We start from the raw sequence: 23,556 nt of genomic DNA on the forward strand, positions 1-23,556 counted from the left end.
ACACAAGGGCAATCACAGAGAGAGAGAGAGAGAGAGAGAGAGAGAGAAAGATAGATAGATAGATAGATAGATAGATAGATAGATAGATAGATAGAGAGAGAGAGAGAGAGAGAGAGAGAGAGAGAGAGAGAGAGAGAGAGAGAGAGAGAGAGAGAGAGAGAGAGAGAGAGAGAGAGAGAGATAGATAGATAGATAGATAGATAGATAGATAGATAGATAGATAGATAGATAGATAGATAGATAGATAGAGAGAGAGAGAGAGAGAGAGAGAGAGAATCAAAGGGGGGCATGGCTCATCCACTCTGAGGAAAAACTATTTTTTACTCTGAGGTACTTCACTGATGACAGTCCTCTGAACTGATTACATTTCCTCTGAATGGCCATTTGGGAAGTAGAATGCAAAAAAGGTCTGGTCCATCCAGTAAGTGCTGCAGAAATCAGCAGCAACATGGGACACTTAGGCCGCATTTACAGTTATCTGGTTGAAGTGACCCAATTCCGTTTTTTTGCTCATATGTGGCACGTATCCGATATGTATTACGCATGCGTAAGCAGGAACAAATCACATAGAATCGGATATTCTCAGATCCGTTTCAGGCCTCAATCATATGTGGAAATAAATCAGATATGAATATGACATTGGCTAATGCGACTGTCGTCTAAGCGGACAGAACGGATATCCCCTGTCATTGCGATTCGCACGTCATTGAAACCTGACGTGTTCTGAGTTAGCAATGAAAAGGGGCTTGCTTATTAATCTACTTTCGTCAAATCTATCCGTTGGAAAACTTTTTTTTTTTTATCCAGGCATCTTAGTTTTAACAGTATAATTGTGACTAAACATGTTTTGTTTGCTAGTAGGTGGTATTCATTCTGTTCACATGCGATGGGCAGCCAGGCGAAATAGCTCCAGGGGACCTGGTCCCAGGCGAGTTGAACAGCTGTCCACCCAGAGACGCGATCTCTCATTGCGGCATGAAGTTCTCGGCTAACCCGCCAAGCTCGGGGGGCTCGCAGGCTAGTGCGGAGATCTATTACCAGTAGGCTAACTATAGTGGAATTGCTGAATGACAGTTTATCATTTCATCTTTATGCCTACACAACATCAACTCATTTCCATGTATGTGAATAAAGTTAATTCCAGTTATTTACAAAATATCACGTCTCTGTCCAGCAAAGAGCCGGCTGGTTGTTAGGTAACCAAGGTAATGCAACCCTTGTGTACGCATGCGGGTTGTTTCAAATGTTAAACAAGTATGTACGTGTAAGCACAGGTATCTGATATGGGTCACTTTAAAAAGTACATGTAAGCAGGCGGTCAAAAAAGTTGGATATTGGCAAAAAATCTGATCTAGGCATCAAGACCTGCAGTGTAAATGCGGACTTAGAGCCAATTTATGGACAATTGGCAGGCATCAGGACACAGACTAAATCAGGTCCATTCCTAGGCACAGTGTAACTGGTTTGCTGTAGCCTATGGAAGGTTCTGAAATGTTGGTTGCACAATATGTTCAAACTGGACAGTGCAGTTTTCCGCACAGTTCCAATATTCATAGATGAGTAGCGTTGTCACCCAAAACATAACCATAGAAAGGCTGGGCAAATATTTCACTCTTTCATAAAAGCAGTACTGAATGCTCTAGAACTTAATGTGACGTGAGCTCATCAGATAGGAGTGGATCACTCCACTTTCAATCAGACTTCTGTAGCAGATTATGGACATGACAAATATTCTACAGACCACATTGTGAGACTATCTCACTGACTGGAATGTTGGTGATGGGACATCCTGCTCTCCCCTACCCAATGACTAATCAATGGGAGGTCATGTAGAGAGGAATGCATTTCCTGTCAAAGACTGTTTCCTGTCAAAGTCACAGTAAAGCTGACAACCTGAAGCTAAAATCATGAATTAGTTGATTATGCATGTTGGAGAAACAAGACACCTCAATTTCCTGCTCTTTTTAAGTAGGGACCAGACAGATTCTCTCTCTTTCAAGTCTCTCTCAAGTTTTCTCTCAGCTTCTGTGTTCTCCAAGTAACACGTAACCCCCAGGAAAATCAATGTGTATCCGTGGAATTGCTGAACTGCTAGCTAAGATCTCTGTAGTTGACACTAGGGTCTTAGGAATTTCCACAAACTCTTCAAACGATCCACCTCTGGCGAGAGCAGAGGTTTTGAATGAGACATTTGCAACAAACAGTGCTGAAATTGAACTCTGTACTCTAAGTCTGAGCGCCAAGTCCAAACTCTGAGTCGCTGCGACTCCCAACGTTCACCTTCAAAGCTGCATCAACGGAAGAGCCCCGGCATGCGACGTCCTGCACTACATCCATCAGTCACATGCCTCTTCAAGTCTCCACGCCGAGAGCTGCCAGCAACGCGAGCCGGCCGTGCCCACACAAAACAAGGTGGTGCCCTAAAGGCTCTCTTTGGGTGTGGTGTGATGCCAAGTGTTGTTTGAGTTAAGAGAATTTAGGACAGGCTGCAATCTATATCATTCATTTAATTTCTGCTGTGTTTTCATGTTGCCACATGTTTTTCCATCTATTATTGAATTGTGTTTTCATATTATTTTGATAATTGATTAGTATAACTTCAATAAATATGATTAACCTTTGATCACGTCCGAGCGTCATCACATGATCTTTAGGTCACTTGATTGAGTCAAGACCTCCTCCTTCAGACTGAGATTGATAAATAAGACTATTGATGAAGGTTGTGTTTCCCTGTACAGAACAGGGTGGTGGTGCTCCATACGAGTTGATTTAATGTATTACATCTATAATCCATATTTGTGATAACACTTCTGATGAGGATCTCTGCACATCAGATAAGAGGTACAAACTCACAGTGGAGAGCGGTAAACAGAAACATCTCTCATCCAACGACAGACTGAGATACTTCATGTGTGCATGCTCTAAAAGCCACAAAGAATTGCACAATCTGCAAACTCCTGAGAGTGAATAAGGTGACAAGGTCTGAAACCAAGTTATGGTAGGGGGGTCCGGGGGAATCCTCCCCTGGAATAATTTTTTTGTGATTTTAATATGCAAATTATGCTTTTTGGAGCATTTTGAAACTACAATTTCTGTGTGCGAGTAGATACATGGCTCTTGCGAGATACATAGTATATCCATCCCAATTACAACCCCAAATACAATTATGTAGATATCCAGATTCACAGTTGAAACATTTTAATCAGAATTTCAATGTTTATTTTTCCCTAAAAAGAGAGAACAAATATCTCAGTCGGTTGGTTATTTACTTAAGAACCAAACAATTACTTTTTTACACTTTATTCTCCCTGTTGCCTCTCAAAAAAAGACAACCAACCTAACTCCATAGCATAACTCCAGGATACAGGAAATGATCATGAGTGCCAATGTATAACAGAGTAGCTTGGCACAGTCCACTTGTTATGCATTTTTCTCTGCCCCGTCAAGAGCTATGAAGAGCAGGGGTGTGCAGATCAAATGGAGGATAAGTGCCACGATGCAACATTTAACATCACATGGGGACGTTTGAGAGCTCTGGACCGACTGCGCAGTTCATCCATTAGTTGAATGTATTCCGCTCATCGATGCACAAATGGGGCTTGGCACCCCGTGCGGGGTGCAAGTGTGGCGCCGAGGAACAAACCGCAGACCACGTCATCCAGGACTGTCCGATATATCGGGCACCCAATGGAATGCGTGGCCTGACGGTTGTGGTTGACGAAACTGTGACATGGCACCTGGAGGTGTGCCTGGATATATAGCCCGGGTGACCTCTCACCCAGGCTCGGGGTGGTAAATGGATAGCCCCTCGGCCCCAAGCCTGGGGAGGAGTGGAGAAACAACTAACCCAAACGAAGAAGAAGAAGAAGCTGAATGTAAAACATACTATAGGTATTGATAATCTATGCCAGTAAATTGTGCAGTGGTAGAATACATGCTTAAACATCCTGAAATCATGAATACTTTACAGTACGATATCACTATAAGTTTAACTGAATACCTTATGCCCTTGATGTTACATGGGGTAACATCAAGGGCATAAGGTATTTAGTTAAACTTATAGTGATATCTATCTAATAATTAATACTTTATAATTCAGGGCAAAAATGCTTCTTTCTTAAAGATGTACAGTGCTGCACTTGAGTTGCTGTTGAGAACCTTACTCCCCCCAACCTTACTTTACAATGTACCACCTTGGGGAGAAGCTGAGGGAGTGTGAATGTTTTCAACTGCTGGATGTGTTGCCCCCACGCACACGCACACACACACACACACCCTTCCCTCCACATCTGAGGGAAAGTGTGCTGGGTTGGGGAGAGGTCAGTGCGACCTGTAGACACAAAAGAAGCAAGGCGGCTTCTTGGCAGAGCTAAAAGCACAAGGGGCTTGTTATACACTTCTGCTGCACAGGAGGCTGGGAGAGGTCTGCTAGCCAGTATGGTTCATATTAGCTTTAGACAGGAGAGAGCTTGGAAGGTGGTGGGGGAGTGGTGTCATATGAGGATAGAAGTGACAAGATAGAGAGACAAGGTGGTTAATGTCTTCTTGCTTGTACCGTGTGTGTGCGTATGTGTGTGTGTGTGTGCGCGCGCGTGTGTGTCTACAGTATGTGGGAGCGGGTAAGAACATGATGCAGACCCAGAAAATGAGTTTTTTTACAGGATAGAAGTGGCAAGATAGAGCGACAAGGTGATTAATGTCTTCTGACTTGGACAGTGTGTGTGTGTGTGTGTGTGCGTGCGTGTGTGTGTCTACAGTATGTGGGGGTGGGTAAGATAATGATGCAGACCCTTTGAAAGAGGACATTTCTCATTATGTTAAATTACAAAATTGGTTTGACCAAATGATGTAAAAAGCATGGGTGGACATACAACAAGCTGCAGTCAAACACTCAGCAGCACTGATCTGTGTGATCAAAGCCTTTTGATCAAACTACCTCTCTAAAAACATTCCACATCCCAAAGTCCCATCCTGCAGAAGTACAGTCGGAACTGTTCTCTCACGCCTGACTATTCATCTTTCTCCTGGGCTTTCAAGTAAGGCAGAGCCACAGAGGAGCTGACAGCTTGGTGAGGGGTTGGAGTTTGTTCAAGAAAACTGCACTGTCACATTCCTGTTCTGCATCAGCAAACTGCACCCAACCACAGCCAAGAGTGGGGTCCAGTGAAAGAGCTTTACAGCACAGACAGGGACGGCAGATTAACTCTTGAGGAACGGCAAGAGAATCTCAAAGGGAGTTGCTGATAGTACAAATTGGAACAGCTTGATCACGTTTTGAACAATTACTGCTCGTTGACAGAGAGCTGCGCTTAGACTTTAATCACGCACATCTGTTCCTAATCAAGAATCCTTAATTAAACTACGGGGTTATAACTATAACATTCCCGTTTCGTCATGAGTTTGCACAAAGTCTGTACATTTGTTGTTCCCATGCAGGCTGAAGGTTTTTACACTAAAAGGTCTGTGGCTGACACTGTAAAGCAACTGGGCATTTTGCCAGTGATAATGGTATTACACTTATAATCCCAGTGCACTACAAGAACACAGCATCATTTTGAAAAGTGTTCAAGAGTTGCTTTGCAAGGGTGTCCTGTGGGTATCAAACCAAGTCTTAGCATTAAGCCCTTTATATAGTGAAACTGAATGACAACCTACATTGACCTGATTGACCTCTATCGCTTTTCAAAGAGATTTGACAAGCCCTCATTAGATAAGTGAAGTTTGCCCATCGTGAGGTCTCAAAGTCGAGGACCTGCTCCTTTTCTGATGGAGAGCTAATGCTGAAATTCCACTGACTCCGGTTGCGGTGCGTTCTGGTTACTGTACGGCAGCCGGGGTTAACCGTGGCCGTTCTAGTCAATGACTGTGTTTCCACCAGATGCGCTGCGACATATTTCACAAGCATCCCAGAACCGTCTCTCCGTAGAGCTCCGGAAGAAATAGACAGCAGGTCTATTTTTTACGGATGTCGCATCTGGGATGCAACAAAAAGTAGTAGAAGAAATGGGCAGTTAGGTCCCGCCCCCTGACTACCTGTGAGAATATCAAACAAAATGGTCGCTCCTGAAACGCAACAGGTGGGAGTGGGTGGAGGTGTAAAACCTGACGCGGAGTCAGTGGAATTGAGGAGTATCACCGCTTATCACACGTTAACTTCAACCGCTCCTTGCTGTCATCACACTTAAAACCGCCCAGCTGATTGGTGAGATTATTTTCTGATCTGGCACAAACAGATGGAGAGTATCCAGGCTGATTTGCGAGAGAAACAGAATGTGAGTTTAGCTGAATCGCAATCTGAGTGTGCAAACCACCCTTGTGGCCCCTCGCACTTGCGGCCTGAAGCCTGAGCATTAATTGACGTCAGATGGAAGGGCCAGAGGGTGCAGGGCCGTGAATTAAGTGGGACAGCACTTCCAGCGGTGTGCCAACGATTCCCAAGCCAGTTTAGCTCAATGCCCCTCCCACTTCGTTTTCATTGGCTGCCGCGTCCCTCCTACGCAGAGCTCTGACGCGATCCTCAGCTCTCCGCTCGGCTCTGCAAATTGACCGACTGACGTCTGTTTTAATTTAAAATAATAATTTAAAATTTATGTTGGGTGGGATATGTTTGCAGCATGTGGATTTCAAGATAAATGTTGTCGGCAAATGTCATCATTTATGTGTGATGCACTCGGATCATGACTCGGATGCACTCAAGCACTGTGTCACATGAGACGCGGTGGACTGTGGGTATTTTCTGCTCCTAAGTCCGCGAAATTGCAGACTTTCGGTAAGTGCGGTTAAAGTGCACAAAATGGCGGCAGTGGCGCACTTGTGGACCTAGCAATTCCGTTTTGGGACTACCCTGAGCCCTTGTGGACTTAGCGGGAACGCGCATGTAAGGCCACAAGGCCGCGAGTGCTCTGCACTTTCACCTAAGTGCGCGATTTGGGATTCAGCTTTCAGGATGGTCTAATGAAACCATGGGTGTCCCAAAACAATTTCTGCCACTGGAGGTTTGATCTAGATGTCTGAGGTCATTTTTCAGTTTTTTACAGATTCTGAAAGTGTAAATTGCAAACTTTCAAATTATCTGCATTGCATTGAAATCTGCAAGTTTGAAGAAGAATGTTGGGGCTTTACATAGACCCCTGTTACGTTATCTTATTGCATGGCCTGCTTTCAATGTTTTTTTTTTAATGTTTTTTTTTTACATTGTTGGTTCTTTTCAAATGAACTATTTTAATGACAGATATTTTAATTCACTAATTACTTTCAAATAAATGCTTACATTAGACTAAACTAAAAATATAATGGGCCTATATGCCGACTCTACATCTAAACTAGCAAAGCCCACTCCACTTACACATACGCTGACGGCTTGTGGGTGTGAGTTTTGAGTTTTGGTCTGAAAAATGCTTCCGTAAAGCACACAGCATACACACGTGTTCAGTCGCTTCTTGCTATGAGTAAGCTTGACGACCCTCATGCATAGTGAACAAGTCAGCAGTGATGAAGCGGAGTTGGTACTTTTGGACTGGGATGAACCCCATGCCTCCTTATGAAGCTATGGCTGCATTCCGAATGGCATACTACTTTTTACTACCAGTACATACTACAGCTGCCCCTAGAAAGTATGTACTTTCCACACAGTATGCATACAATTGGGACAAACCACTTGCTGTCTTGTTGTCTACCACTGTCGCGATTTGCACATGTGATGTAATTTCCACTGTGCAATGGATTGTGGGTCAGAATAGCCAGAAAAGTCTGCTGGCTTGCATACTGCAAAATATGACTGGATGTAGTAGAACATCCTGGTATTTTTACCATACTGCATGTGGCATACTGTATTGGGACATACTACATTCCTTTTTTGCATACTACAGTACTGTATGTATTAGCGGTGTAACAATATATCGTGCCACAATATATTGCGATACAGAAACGTCACAATACGTATCGTCAAGGTGAAAACAATATTGTGATATGTTTATTGTATATCTGTGAACGCTGGCTACACAACGCTGGTAACAAACATGTCTTTTGTCTCTAGGCCTATCTATGATATTATAACAGTTAAGCTCTAAATTCACAAAGTGTATTGGAGTAGAAATGTGGAGAAATGCACTATTGGTGTGAACAGCAGCACTACTGCAACGCTTCACACATTCCCTTAGTGTATCATATCGTATTGTTATCGTCAACCCAATATCATGTATCGTATCGTATCGTGAGATTAGTGTATCATTACACCCCTAGTATGTATGTATGTAGTATGGAAGTAGCCCATGACTCCACCTGAAACCATACCTCCCCATGAGACCACACCTCCCAATGGACCCCTCCTGGTGAAACCACACCTCCCTGTGAAACCACACCTCCCTGTGAAACCACACCTCCTGTGAAATCACACCTCCCTGTGAAACCACACCTCCCTGTGAAACCACACCTCCTGTGAAACCACACCTCCTGTGAAATCACACCTCCTGTGAAACCGCTGTTTGAAACCAATCAAACAGCGTCCATAAATGGCTGTGCAATTAGAGTTACGGAAGCGTAACAGGTAGTGCAGGTAATAATGAGTCAGTTTTAACCTTGGGCTATAGATGTGCAGCTAATACTCAGACTTACACTGGGCCATCGTCATGAGAACACTCCCTGCCACTGTTTGAATAAGGGGTGGTGGCACATGCACCACACACGCACGCACACACGCACACACACACACACACAAGCAGGGCACACATAGACCAAATAGACACACACACACACACACACACACATACACACACTTGGATGATTATGCATGAACAGATTGATAAATCCTGTCAAATTCCACCGCTACCCTCTGATGAAGCCAGACTAATAGAGATGCTGGGTGGAGAGGGAGCAGGAGAGAGCGAGAGAGAGAGAGAGGTGAGAAAGACGAGTAGAGAGAAACATGTGTGAGTAAAAGCACCAGGGAGAAAGGTGAGTCAACTGCAAGCTGTATGTATGGTCATAGAATGAATACAGAACTAGGTTGATATGAGGGAAAATTTGACTAAATGTTGCTCAATGTTTCAATGTGTGAATTTTCATACCGTACCACATGCTGTCGCTCTTACAGACCATGACATCACTGCACAGCCATAGCCACAGTTTAGAATATCTGATCACATCAATGTCTAATGTGACGTTTTATTTTTTTATTTAACCTTTATTTAGACAGGTAATCTTAAGACACAGGGTCTCATTCTCAAGACAAGACAGCAGCAATACAACACAGAGTTACAGACAGACAGGACACTCAATACAGAGACAAAATACTAACACAAAACGATAACATTTCAAATAATCTTCAGAAATCTGAAAAATCTAAGAAGCTTTTTCTTCTTCAAGTAGATAGGCACCAGAATCACTAGATTTTAATTAGGTTTGATTCTTTTGAAATGAGGTAATTGCCTGCTACTCTAGGTTGAAAAATGGAAAAGCAAAGTACCTCAACTTTTTAATTAATCTTGAATTGTGTTTAACTGAAAAGCTGCTGATTTGAAGGGTGATTTGTGGATAAGGTCATCGGGTTTACTTCTGAGTGCCCTAAAGAAGCCTTTTTGCATAAAAAAACATTGATGACATGTCACACTAGTCACCTGCCCACAGACACACTTTCACACGTTATTTGGGACTACATGTGAACATTGTGCGCATGCGCGCCTACACACACACACACACACACACACACACACACACACGCATTCACGCACATGCCATTATTCTTCCATTCATTTTAGCACATCCCACACAACTTGCCCCCTGGCTGCTTTCGCAGTGTGCATAATGAATGAGCAGACAGTTAGAAACAACCTAGCATGATCATGCTTCTACTAACCGCATGGCAGGAAATGCAGATTCCATGTCACTCAACTGCAGAGGACGTCCCTGGCCCTTAGAGTGTAACAGAAGCGCACTGGGATAATGCCAGCACTTAGTCGGCCCCCACACAGCTGCCTACAGTAGATGCCTGCCTGTCTTGCACTGAAAAAAGACTGTGGCTACTAGCAGCTAAAAATAAAAGGCAAATGGTTTGTATTATTAAAGAGTGTCAGAAAACTGTTGAGGAAATTCAGGTAAAATAGAGTGTTTGAGGACCAGTGATGATGGCATCCAGGTTTTGGAGAGTGATTGCATGCATATTGCAATACACACCTACAGTATTTTATCTCTTCACCTCAGATTCATTGTGAATGAAGCCTAGGCAACAACACTCTCCCTCACTTTGCTGTGTGCTGATTGAGAGGCTAGATATTAACTTCTCCTCACTAGTTTCAAGAAACACATCCATTTTTTACACAGGTCCTAACAGTTTCTGACTGAACATCCAACCAGGCTGGGCTTCCTCAGCTGAGCGCAGCTTTGCTCTCCATCAAAGCAGCACTGCAAGGCAGTGGGAGTCCACCACACTCAGTCTCAGCCTCAAAGATAGACGGACAGCAGCACAATGCCTGTATAGCTGCTGCTCAAGGCTGTGTGTGAGTGTGTGTGTGTGTGTGTGTGTGTGTGTGTGTGTGTGTGTGTGTGTGTGTGTGTGTGTGTGTGTGTGTGTGTGTGTGTGTGTGCGCGCGATGCACTATGATAGACTGACATCCATCTCAAAGGTTAACATTTTACAAAGTGCCATTTTCTGCTTGAGAACTTGTCTCTCACACTCTCTCCTTGGAGAAAGTTGTGCACGATAACCGGTGAGCGAGAGATAGCCAGTGAGCGGGACATAATTGATTTTATGTAATGTACAATCTAATGCAAAAAGCTTTCAATTTTTTTTTATTTCTAGGAATTATAAAAAATTGGGGGAAAATAACTAACCTGTACAACTCAAAGAGCTGCTTTGCGGTATACTGTCTATGAAACATTATGGATTGTAGATCAGTGAACAATTACAGTACATTATTTAATGATCTCTCACATCATTATCTCTGATCGTCTAAAATCATGGTAGGCTAAATCTAAAATTAGGCATATTCTAAAAAACTCAAACACATTACAGCTCAGCATATGTTAGTTAAGCAACTATACCCTGCCATAAATTCTAAAATCATTGATTGGACGCAGAGTTTGTGCCAAAATTAATGAGATGTTTTCCTTGTAACAAGGGAGGTGGACTTACCTTCTTCAGAGCTGACATTCTAGGTAGTTCCTTCTTTTGCAAATCCTGTTCACATGCTGATGTGTCCAGCCAAGTTTTGAGGGTGCGCCAATCTTGAACTCGGTCCCCTCTGGTGCTGATGCTGAGCCATGGGCACCTCGCCTGTTTAGTATTCGCGTCGCGCTTCCCATGCGCTGCTGTCCTGTCAAGCCCCTCTTCAAGCCCCTCTTCAAGCTAGCTCGGTTTGCGCATGTCATTGGGGTTGTTGTAATGGTGCGTTCGTTTATAACTGGGAGGTGGCAAATTGCGACTTGCTACTAGGAATGATTAAATAAAACACCGCATGAACTCGCACTTACTCGTCGCAAATTCGGATATGTTTCTCAGCCCCCAGTTGCTCGAATGCACTAGATATAACTAGGTAACTGTGATATAATGGTATATAGATATAACTAGGTAACTGTGATATAATGGTATATAGCTCGAATGCACACAGGTCGGAGGTAGGTATTTTGCCACTTGCGACTTGCCACCTCCGACCACAAACGAACGCACCATAACCTGATGTGAACGTAGGGGGAGCTCTTGCATCACAACAGTGTGTTGAATCTCCAGCCCACTGAAGACAGCAACAGAGGGCAAACATGGGTAGACTTTGTGCTTCGGAGTTGTTGTAGCATGGTTCTGTCTGTTTCTTGTTTTGCCAGTGAGTGAGTAACGTAACGTACGTTACAGTTGCAGAGACGGTGCGCGATGCGAATGGTCATCGGCTTGATCGGCAGGTCACTAGTGTGTTGTTAGCTTAGCTTGCTAGCTAGCTAGCCTGGTTAGCCAGCTAACAAGTCTCTTCACAAACAAATTGCATGGATATGACCTGTTATCTTGCGACATGGCAAACAGAAAAAACGGTGAGGGTCAACTATTTTCTTGGCATTAATAATAAAGCTAGCTTATCTATCGAAAAAGCGTCATCACACCACTAGCAAGTTGACGTCACCACCAGCTGTCTTGGTTGCTCTCGCGCGTAGGTTTAAATTTAAAGTTTAAATTTACTCACGTGACGTGATACTCCTAGCTCACCTGTCATGCTGCCGTGCCATTTATTGATAAGGCCATGGTTGTAAAAGATTCGGCATTATATTATAATAAAAAATACAACTTAAAAGGCCATCTGGATGTTTTCTCTACATCTTAATGAATGTAGCTATTTTGATGTCTTTGTTCTATCTATGATGGTTGATTATGGTCCATTGTAAACTTTTGGAACTAATGTAATGTGTTTATTCCTTAGTATTTCAGTCAAAAGTTCTTCAGAAGCTCTACCCCTTACCTCCCAAGTCTGAAAAAGAACCCAGCCCTCCACCCATCCTTGAAACTGTTGCCAAAAAGCCCAAGTTACAAGAACAACCACAGGAAGGCACAGCCATTGGTAAGTCAAGTCTCATACTATATCTCAGAAGCATTGATTATTAGAGCAATCTTTTTTTGCTACTGATTATTTTCCTTCCACTGCCATTGCACCCTGTCTCCAACAAGGACACTCACTAGCAATTTATGGAGGAAAATAAGCCACCAACCCCTCTCCCCTCAACTCACCCCACCACACAGATTGCTTCCGAGTTGACATCCGCCTCCAAAAATGATAGCCAGTCATCTCGGAGTGATGCACCAGCGCTTCCTTTTTGGCTCTCTCCTGTCTCAGGTGATGGAGGGACGATACCAGGCCCAGTCCAGACGGGCAGACGAGTGTACACAGTGATACCTCCCCCCGGGGACTACCAGACAGGTGCAGAGATATCTGTCACACTCTCTCAGCCAGCGGGCACGAATACCCTAGAGGACCCAGCTGGTAAGAGGGCTATAATCTTACATTTACGCACTGTCTCTAGGGTCAGATATGCTATAAAGCTAAGGGATTTACTGCAGGGCCTCTCCTGGTGAGCCTCAGTGCTTCCGATGTTACAATCTCCGTGACTGTTTCCAACCCTTTTTTGTAGGAAGTTCCAGGGACAAATTCTTTATTCTTTTAGTTTGTCATAGCGGTGTTGAGTGCAGTCATCGTGGCTTGCTTCATCTGTACAGGCTTACCAGTTGGGATTAGGCGGGTTTGTTTTGAGTGCTGATGAATATTGATGAATTTGGTTGATTTTCAGAGAAATGTTGGTTTAATTTGATCCTGTTAGCTGTTCCTAATTATAATGATTGACCTCTGAGTATGGCTGTAGCTGGAGCGTTCTGTAAGAAATGGTGTCCCTCTTCCATAGACTTATGAGATAAATATGATATTCTTAGGGTTGGTACACTCTGTGGCAAACACAATTGTTGTGGTTAGAGACCTGGGCGCCGAGGCGGCGTAGGTTAACTTGACAAAACAAGGCCACAGAAGAGACCAGAAAGACAGTCTTATTGGAGAAGAGACGAGGGGGGGAGACACTCAAACCACATAAGAACGTTGCAATGAGACCAATAATTTGATTTGGGTCCAGACAGCATACAGAGAGGTCAACTGTACATTAGACTATATGACATTGTCTTTTGTATGTCAAACCTTCTGGAATAAACATGCTTTTGCTAGTCGCTCAGATCCCATGTTTGGAGAGCTTTATTTGGGATACACCTGAAAAGGAGACACTGGACTGTGTGGTATTTTGTGAGATTGGGGGCTGTCTTTTATTGTCATCAAAACACAACGCAGAGCTTAATAAGGACAATGATAAAAGACAACGAAAGTCAACAATTGGTGCCGTGACATCCCGGATCGGACATCGAACATTGATAAGAGAGAGGTGTCCTACTTCATGGTGTCAAAAGTTAGATTGCCTAACGAGGGAATCCTTTTGTATTAATCGATCATGACATGATACTTCTGCCGTGATATTCCTTTGGTCGACCTTAACACTTGATATTTGTCTTGGCTTTTCGAGGTGTTTAGGTTAGCAATAGTAGACCGAGTACTGGCTTGCGCTTGACACAGCAGTATTGACTCAGACTGATGTGTAACACCATGATGACACTTTTGACGTTTACAGAAAATTACTTTCCTCAGATTTCTCCGGCACGAAGCAATTGGAAGAGAAAAAATTGATAAGCTATCCTGACAGGATGTTCACACTGTCCTTCTCCATTTCACTCACTGCCTGCCAGAGAAACAGTGGATTTACTGAAGACGGAAACTGAAGATTTTATTTGCCACTGAAGAGCTCTGGGAAACACTTCTGAATAGGGTATTGGGTCTATAGTAGGCTTCGGTACTTAGGCCAACAGTGATTGGTGTTCTACAAGCAACTCCAGTTAGGGTACAACTGCAAACATGTTGCTACCTTTCATTTGCTATTTCATTTGAATTCCCTCATCTTATGAATGTTTTCTGTTCTTATGCGCTTAAAGATACCGTAAGCTTAGAATAGCGTGAGAGAGCAAATTCAGTTACCATGTTGCCATGGGAAAAACAATGACTTGTAGACACATGTAGGCCTGCGTGCTGCATACTCTTGCGAAGATATATGATTTACCAACATTACTGTATCTATTTTAGATTCTTCCAACTAAGGCACTCGACATTTACCTTGGCATATGTGGATATTTTCCACACAAAATAAAGTTTGGGCCAAAAGGATTGTGCTTTTAGCTTTATATAACTAGGCTAAGCAGATAAGCAAGGAAAAAGTAAAAACATTACTTAAAATATAAAAAAATAAGGGCTTATGACAGTATATTGTACAGTATAAGGTGGTGGAATAAATATGTATTTGAAAACTAGAGTATTACAACAATGAAGACCTAATTCTAACCTAACATTTTCTTTTTTGTCTACTTAGTATGAATTATTCTAGGTTTTAGCTGACCTGGATTACAAAAATGTATGGCAAAAGGAGTGTTAATCGTTGGCTCTCTGAGATATTAGTTGCATAGAGAGTTTGCACTCTCTGACACATATTTCTGGCCAGCCACACTGCTGTGGTGTGTGTGTGCGTGCTTGTGTGGCTGTGTTTGGGGCCGGATGTAGCTCAGTTGGTAGAGCGGGTCGTTCAATGATCGAAGGGTCAGTGGTTCGAATCCCAGCTCCGACTGTCCACATGTTGGAAGTGTCCTTGAGCAAGACACCTAACCCCAAATTGCTCCTAATGAGCAGGTTAGCACCTTGCATGGCAGCTACCGCCATCGGTGTGTGTGTGTGAATGGGTGAATGAGAGGCCATTGTAAAGCGCTTTGAGTGCCGCTAAGGTGGAAAAGCGCTATATAAGTGCAGTCCATTTACCATTTGTTTGTGTGTGGGGGTGTGTGTCACTAGGAATTAGAATTTAGAATAAATTCCTTTGACCCCTCAAGGCCTTGGAGTTCTTAGAAAGATTGGACATGTGATGTGAGAAAGCTGCTCAGCCAAGGCTGATATCTCTGCAGTCTCTTAGATATGAAGCCCCAAGAGGCATTAGATGCCCAGGTAGTCAACACCATAAATATTGCCTATACAAGCATTGTCACCATATACTGTTTTATCACTCTTCCTTATTCCTTTTCATATATTGTACTATGTACATATTGTACTATTGTGCATGCAAAATGGCAGTGCATCTTGTGTGGTTTGTGTCTTAAGTGCGTGTGTGTGTGTGTGTGTGTGTGTGTGTGTGTGTGTGTGTGTGTGTGTGTGTGTGTGTGTGTGTGTGTGTGCTTTCAAAGGATAGCATCAGAATCAGAACTTGTTTATTGCCAGTTTTGTTTTTCAACATACTGTACTAAGAATTAGCTTTCGGACGTGGTGTAGAACATAGAGCCAACAATGGACAGGGTGCAGGGACGAGACAGGGCAGTGCAAAGACAAGACAGTGCAAAGGGCGCATACAAAATACTAGTGCAAAAAAAAAAGGGATAAGTTAAGAGAACAACTACAAGTAGTGCAGTCAGTGTATTGTGGCACCCAGAGAGAATACCCTGGCGGCTGACCTGAAATCAGTGAATGTCCACACAAAATGGCTGGGTTAAACAGCCCTTCCTAGGGCGTGTATTCACACAAACAGGTTAACAGAAACTGCCTCAATGGCTTTAAGGGGAAAAACAATATCACTGGGGTTCCTTCCTGGAAGTGGTACGGGTTACCCTTCTCTGGGATTGGTTCTTGAGGTTAGTGGCACAGCCGTCCGGGAGACCGATTAGTCTGGGGCTTTTACAATGGTACGTTACCTGTGTACACACCTCGCTACCAAAGCTGACCCCAAGGTCCTGGGTCCTCTCTTTTGAAGGCTTCCCAGGTCGTTTGCTGATAAGCCGCACCTGGTGGCTGGTGATCTGATGTCCATTCATCCATCCATCTTCATCCGCTTATCCGGGGTCGGGTCGCGGAGGCAGCAGCTCCAGCAGGGGGCCCCAGACATCCCTTTCCCTAGCAGCATCAACCAGCTCTGCCTGTGATCTGATGTAAAGACCGTCAATTACCTGTCCTAGAGGTCTGAAGGGGTGGGGCTGAGCTCTCGGGGTGCCACAGTATATACAGTGAGTGTGCAGAGTGTAATGTGTAAGTGAGTGTGTGTGTGTATGTCTGTATGAGAACATGAGATTATGTAAGGCAGAATCCTTGTTCAACTATCACCTGGACTCCCCTGAACCACATGTGTTGCACAGGCGTCTATTACCAAGCCATCGCCGCCCCACCATCTGCAACATTATTTAAATTATTGCCTCCACCAGAAAATAGACTTCCTCATGCCTATTAGGCTTCGTTTTATGGGTATGCTGTGAATCATCATTACCGGCTATTTATTTGTGCCCAAGCCAATTTCCACCTCCATTCACAGTGGGAAATGGAAGAGGCCTAACATGATCGCTTAGAATGTGATCTCATTACATCCCTCACTTTGTCTAACATGCAGCTGTCAATATGGTGCCTCTCTCCCCTAAGTGTGTGTGTGTGTGTGCGCGTGTGACTGTGTACCTTGGTTTTCTGTTGGGTAGGTTTGTTTAATTCCAGATAGGCTGACCACCCACCAGTTCCTCTGAGAATAGCCGTCACTCTTTCTTTCACATTTGGCATGGTTGAAGATTTTTTTCACAACCAGCAAGGAGATTTAAAAAAAAAAAAAAAAAAATTTTTTTTTTTTACCTCTGAGCCAGCCCACATGTTCATCCAGCCACTCATCCATCTATTTATCTGTCCATCCTTGAACATCAATCCATCAATCCCTCAGCCACTGAGGGGTGTGCAGTGTTAGCCAAGAGGTCTTGCCCACCCGAATAATTTCATGTGTAATGAAATGGATACTAGAAATGATGAAGGATGCCATGGTTGAACATCAAGACATTGCAGCCAAGATGGGAGTAGCTGTCTAGGTTTGTGACAACTAACCAAACTTTCCCTACACTTCACCTGTTTATGAACATTTCCCTAATGTTCACCTTTTAGACGAGAACTCTCATCAGAGCAGTGAAGAGGAGGAGGAAGAGGCTGAAGAAGAACAGAAGAGGAGGAGGAGGAGGAGAAGAAAGAGGAAGTCGAACACAACTCCTGGAGAATGTGCGGTAAAGGAGGGGACCGGCCAGGCTGGCGAATCCAACACAGATCTACCCACCGTGGATCAGACCTCGGAGGGGAGCGGAGAACGACTCAGCAAGAACAAGAGGAGGAAAATGAAGAAGAAGCGTCACAGAGAAAAGCTGGTCTCCATGGGTCTGGCGCCCCGGGCTGCAGCGCTGGAGTTCACCTACCAGAGAGAGGGGGATGTAGAAGAGGAGGAGGAGGAGGAAGAGGTGCTTCTGAGAAGATCTGCAGAGGTGGCAGAGTTCCTCAGAACCACACTGGATCTCTATGCCTCAGATTGTAAGTACCATGCAAAGAATTCTTTGTCCCAACTGGTCAAATAATGTTCATTGAGTGATGGCCCTGGCATAGCCTGGATTTGGTATTGGTCTGTATTTGTCCGGTAAATCTTGAGCGGCAAACAAATCACTAACCATAATAGCAGAAGACCTTGAGATATTTGAGCACTGTAACTATATATTGCGGTACTACATAGTTCCTGGATTGCCTCATCATTCATTCATTCATCATTCATTTAATGGACAGGCCCAGTTATCATGTCTGTTGTAATCTCTTGTGCCTTGCCTTTGCAGCACCAACCCATAGAACCATGTTGGTTCCAAAGATTAGCCCTCCTGTCTTGTGATGGTGGTCCAGTAAAGACCTCTTGTCAATGCCACCTGCCATTCAGGGAGAGAACATATAACATGTCAGAGCCTCATATGTGACTTAAGAACTATGTGGGAATGACATCTCAACTCAGTGAGGCAGAGAGAGGAACATAGTGACTGCTAGTGAAGTACAAGGCACTTCTGATGAAGCAGCAGTGTGGTGCTGCTATAGGTAAGGTATACTGTAGAAATTGCTTATAAGGGAGTGTATGGTAAATGCAGCACTCAGATAGACCCTACTTACTACTACCCAGTTAAATGGTGAACAGGATATTTTTCACTCATGTTGGATGGACCAAACGTCCCCTTAAGTTGCCACCATTGCGTGCCAACTCTGTATGCTCCTCTATTTCCCAGGGTCAGTAGCTGCAGAGAGACCTCAGGTTCCCCCAACTGCCTTAGAGGACCTCTTGACCAGAATCTCCAGCAGAACAGCACCCCCCTCTGTCCTGAGTCAGCTCCACACCCTCAAGGCCCTGGTGCAGCTGAAGGACACGGCGCGACTGGCCAAGGCTCTGGAAGAGTTTCAGCACAGCTCCTTGGGTCCTGGTGAGCATCATCCTCATCTGTCTTCAGCCTTATCTAACCTGGATAATCTTGAGCCGTCTGCATGTAGTGTACCTGACCTTAGCCTGGTCTGCTCTCGAGTGAGTGTGTGTGTGTGTGTGTGTGTGTGTGTGTGTGTGTGTGCGCGTGCGCGGGCGTGAGCACGCGCGTGCATGTATATGTTTGAGTTTGAGGTCAGTGAAGATCTGGCAGGCTAATCAGCAGGGACCTCTGAGTGTGTGAGGGTGTGTGGGTGTGTGTGTGTGTTGGGTAAATCAATGTTCAGTGGGATTCAGGGCACATCCGAGCAGGTGGCCATAGTGACGCTCAGCACCGGGCCCCATCACCAAGACAACAGAGAGCAAGAACAGACTTCAGTGAGCAGTTCCCACAATGGATCTGCCTTTACCTCTGTGTTCTTACACACACACAAACACACACACACAGACACACACCCAGATGCTTGAAAGTGTCTACCCATTCAGCATACACAAATACATTCCCAACTTTATATTTCATGTGATAAGCAAAGTATTCTCTTTTATCCATTTCTATTAATTGGGATCGATGAAAATGGTTCATTCCAAACTACTGAGGTTACAGACACCCTTTGTTATCCATTTCTATTAATTGGGATCCATGAAAATGGTGCATTCCCCAGGTTACAGACACCGTTTGTATTAAGCTTCAGTGGAGACCAGTCAACATACACGCGCACACGTATATACGTGCGCGCACGCACTCTCTCACTCACACACACACACACACACACCCAGAGCCACATAAGCCTATGTGCTGTGGATTTAGTATTTTTCACAGTTCACTAGACTACAGCTTCTCTCCAGCCCCTGGATGCAGGAATGTATTTACCATGGGGGCTGGCGGCACCAAAGCACAACCCAGAGAGCCTCTATATTTCATTCCTCCACCCAACAGCTGTCACCCATGAGGTCAGCTTGGCTGCCCATCTGTTTCATTCTACTTTTTTTGTTTATCTTACTTGATGACTTCCAGTAAATGCAGTCAGGAAGGGAATCTGTGGTTTTAATCTCGAACCTGAGCATACTCAGAGAAAAAGACACCTGCTGAGGTACTGTATGTAGAAAGGAAGGTCACATAACAAGTCATACAGACTATACATGTATAATGATGAGTTCTCATACAGTGTTAATTTTGACGGCAAATTTAGATTTAGTCATAGTCTTGACTAAAATGCTATTTTGTTTTAGTCATATTTTAGTAATCTTAAGTGTTTTAGTTTTAGTCTAGTTTTAGTTGACTAAATAGCATCAAGATTTTAGTCGACTAAATCTACGGTAGATTTAGTGAATTAAAATAAGATGGGTTTAGTTAAAGTCTAAGTACTGTAAAGTAAAGTTAGTAGCCTAGTGGCCCATAGGGCAGGAGCATATCTCCTGATTCCTTAGCATGAGGCAGCTTGATGTACACCCCCTGGACATAACGCTAGTATGTATATATAGTTAAAGTGTAATGCATTATTTAACCTTTCTCTAGAATTTCCAAACTCATACTCCTGGAGGAAGTCTGTCTATTAGACTGATGGACAAAGCTACTGAATTACATTTCTATGCGCTCTCCTTGCCTGTGTTCAAGTATTTTCAGCGTGAGCCACGACTTTCACAGAAATCTCAGCATTCTGATTAGATCGCTTCACAAATCGTCCTCCCTAGCATTTTTACTGCAATGAAATGAAATTGAAATACAGTGTCACTATTTATTTCTTTTCTTTGTGTGTTCTTTTATCCAGAGGAGACCACTGCTGTTGTGTCATTGGTTCAGTACTGGATCACAGATGTCCTCACCTTGGAAGGAGACACAAACATCACACACAGCTGAGAGACTGTCCCAGAGACAGAGAGAGACAATTTAACAGACAAGCCTGTAGACAGGAAGAATGTGTCTTGATACAAAAGCATTTTTGTACTTTGTTTAATTTTGTATCTTTATATTGGTATTTGTTACGAAGTGTACAGTAATTGCTGATAAATGCATTGTGTGCATATGAAATGTCTCTATTCATAAGGATATTTTTCTGTTCCATTTGTTGAAACGCTGTATCTGTACGCATATTAATTAGTATGAATCAACATTTCCTAGACCCACAATCTGTGTGATAAAGCCACCTCATCCTCAACAAGCTGCTGATCGTTATATTCACAATGACTGTGCTTGATAATGTCATTATTGACTGATATCGCATTGTGGTCGAGCCGTTTCCATAGGACTGACCTCATTGTCAGGAGCGTCACATTCTGCCTTTCTTCACTCTAATTACCCCAGCGTTGAAATGTCAAATCTGCTGAACCTCGGTCTTTTCTGAGATGTCATGACATTTATACCAACTGGCTAACTCGATAGCTTTCCAATTACACAAACTCTCCAAAATCAAGAGTAAACCAGGTTGGGGGGGGGGTATTTCGGACGGCTGCTCAACATGATACGCCCTTTTATTGCTCCTAATTAGTTGAACAGGGTAACACTAACATCCTAAATTAACATGAAGGCTATACTGCATGTTGTCCAGGAATTTACATCCAAACACCTTAAACCACACCTTAAACCCCCCAGTTTCAGTCTAATGTAAAACACCAACTCTCCCCCCTTTTGATATTGTAAACACACTCTGCATAGCTCTGCCTCGCTCTTTTGTCCAAGTCAGAAAGGCCACCTTCCTGCCCTGACTCAGACCTTTGTCTCTATTCAAAGCGAGTTTCATCCCACATTCCTTCCTTTCACTGTGTGATATCCGTCCCCTCACGATGACGCATAGACAACTCAGCCAATGAAATCCTAGAAAGACTTACCTGTGTTCTGACTGAATATAAGCCAGGCCAGAAGTGACTGACTTCACTTCTCTGACAAACCACCTTTGTTTGCGTTGTTCAGGAAGTCCTTGCGCAAGTATTTGATTTCATTCAATAAACCAGACTCAACCTTTTGAACGTATCTTGGTAAATCTTTGGACTAGACAAGTCTAAAATACTATCACAGTTTTGGCGACGCGGATGATCTGGGAGGACTACCTGCGTGTTGCCGGGATTCCAGTGGATAGGACTGATCGACAGACGTGTCGGTCCATATGGGCTTGGAAAATCAATTTTCTCTCTTGCGCCAGAGCGCTAGCCGAGATTATTTCCTCAGTTCTGCCACTGGATTCCTGAGGCTCACAGGTACGTTTAAACGAACCCTCTTGTGGTTCTGAGTTGTATTTGCCTTGATTTGGTTCAGTTGTGTTGGTCTGGATTGGTTGAAAACAGGAAACCCCAGCGTGGGTATTAAGTAAGTAACTATCCAAGGAGATGTGAACAGCAATATACATATTTATATCGTATTGTCGTTTTGACTTCGTCCTTGTTTAGGCTACCGGGGGTTCTCTTCAGAAGAGGTGCAATTTTGGGTTTGGGACTCGCTCCCTTACAGTTGATGTAGACTACAGTTTAGATTGTTTGTCGGCTCGGCTGTAGTTAAGAAGTGAGAGTGCACTTCTAGGATAACGTTTTGGGTTGAAGTTCGCAGATAGTGCGATTTCCACAGGGTTGAAGTTCGCAGTGAGTGCGATTTCCACAGGGTTGAAGTTCGCAGTGAGTGCGATTTCCACAGGGTTGAAGTTCGCAGATAGTGCGATTTCCACAGGGTTGAAGTTCGCAGTGAGTGCGATTTCCACAGGGTTGAAGTTCGCAGATAGTGCGATTTCCACAGGGTTGAAGTTCGCAGTGAGTGCGATTTCCAAATGGGTTGAAGTTCGCAGTGAGTGCGATTACCAGCTAATCTCCGGAGTGTCTGTTTTTTGTCCCCGAACGGGGTTGTGTTGTCTTTATGTTTGTCTAAGCGCTATTTTTCGCCGGCTCAGTGGGATTTTTGATTGCATGTTTGAGCCTCGGCTCTTGATTATTGTTTGTTATGCGCGCCATGGATCCAGGTAAAGTATTGTTTTGCACACTTTTTAGACTGTTAAAATTTCTGCTAGATTCCCAGTAGGCTAGCTAACTGGTTGCCTAGGAGACGCCGGAAAACAACTCCCGGTGATCCGCCTTGAGCCAGAGGGAGAACAAAGAGATTCCTGACTGAGTGAGTACTAAGCGAATTTAATGTCTTAATGTGTGTTCCTTTCGAAATTGTATTCTTTCCCACCGTGAGTTAACCATAAGGTTTCCTTTCATTGCTGTTTTGGGGTTTTAGGCTGCGTCGTGTTTTATTAGGGAGTTGTTTCTTTAAATTTCCCCGCGCACAACCAAAGACCACATCCGGGTCATACATGCAACATTTTGGGATCACCACTAGGTGTCCCTGTAACACTAGTTATTAAGATATGCTAGAGGATGTAAATATTCTACTGCAAACGTCTAGCCTGATGTGATTATTGCACTGAAGCATATTTCTGCGAGCGTTTGTGGGAGATTTCGTTATGTGCTAAAGCATTTTCGATTTCTTACATCCATATCTGACATTTAGTGTTAAATTTTTAGCTAAGATTCGGGCTCAGCTAGAGGTGGTTGAGATGTCTAGGTTAAGGGAAAAGCCTGTTAATTCTGTAGACTGGTCTGTTTTTAAGATTTGGGAGAGAGTAGCACGAGAGCGGGTTTTTAGGTCAGGAAGGAAAGATAAGGAGATTCAGCAAACAGTCTCTCCGCCATTTCCCCAGCAGAATAACTCTGATTTAGAATTAGATTCCCCCCCCCCCTCGACTCGTTGCTCCGTGCTCA

The 23,556-nt window shown here is 43.8% G+C and overlaps 2 protein-coding genes across 2 annotated transcripts in view; one reads left to right on the forward strand and one right to left on the reverse strand.

Moving 5' to 3' along the window:
* The window catches only part of dlgap2a (discs, large homolog-associated protein 2a), a gene marked incomplete at both ends in the record, with an annotated part of 187,235 nt that extends 176,089 nt beyond the window's left edge, over positions 1–11,146 (reverse strand). Inside the window, 2 exons of the mRNA XM_084438400.1 lie at positions 10,348–10,398; positions 11,129–11,146. Of these exons, the coding sequence (XP_084294526.1) occupies positions 10,348–10,398; positions 11,129–11,146 (69 nt within the window). The remainder of the gene's footprint in view (positions 1–10,347; positions 10,399–11,128) is intronic.
* A 650-nt stretch (positions 11,147–11,796) lies between these two features.
* erich1 (glutamate rich 1) lies at positions 11,797–20,904 on the forward strand. The gene is made up of 6 exons (XM_084439205.1): positions 11,797–12,015; positions 12,399–12,536; positions 12,810–12,956; positions 17,502–17,915; positions 18,644–18,835; positions 20,601–20,904. The coding sequence occupies exons 1-6, from the start codon at positions 11,997–11,999 to the stop codon at positions 20,687–20,689; spliced, it is 999 nt and encodes a 332-aa protein (XP_084295331.1). The 5' UTR covers positions 11,797–11,996; the 3' UTR covers positions 20,690–20,904.
* The last annotated feature ends 2,652 nt before the right edge of the window (positions 20,905–23,556 follow it).

Source organism: Borostomias antarcticus, assembly GCF_949987555.1.
Source record: "Borostomias antarcticus genome assembly, chromosome: 5".
NCBI lineage: Eukaryota > Metazoa > Chordata > Actinopteri > Stomiiformes > Stomiidae > Borostomias > Borostomias antarcticus.

Excerpts from the sequence above, each read along its gene's own strand:
- erich1 (XM_084439205.1), top strand. Across the intron at positions 12,537-12,809 it reads ACAGGAAGGCACAGCCATTG|GTGATGGAGGGACGATACCA; the intron begins GTAAGTCAAGTC and ends CTCCTGTCTCAG. Across the intron at positions 18,836-20,600 it reads GCACAGCTCCTTGGGTCCTG|AGGAGACCACTGCTGTTGTG; the intron begins GTGAGCATCATC and ends TCTTTTATCCAG.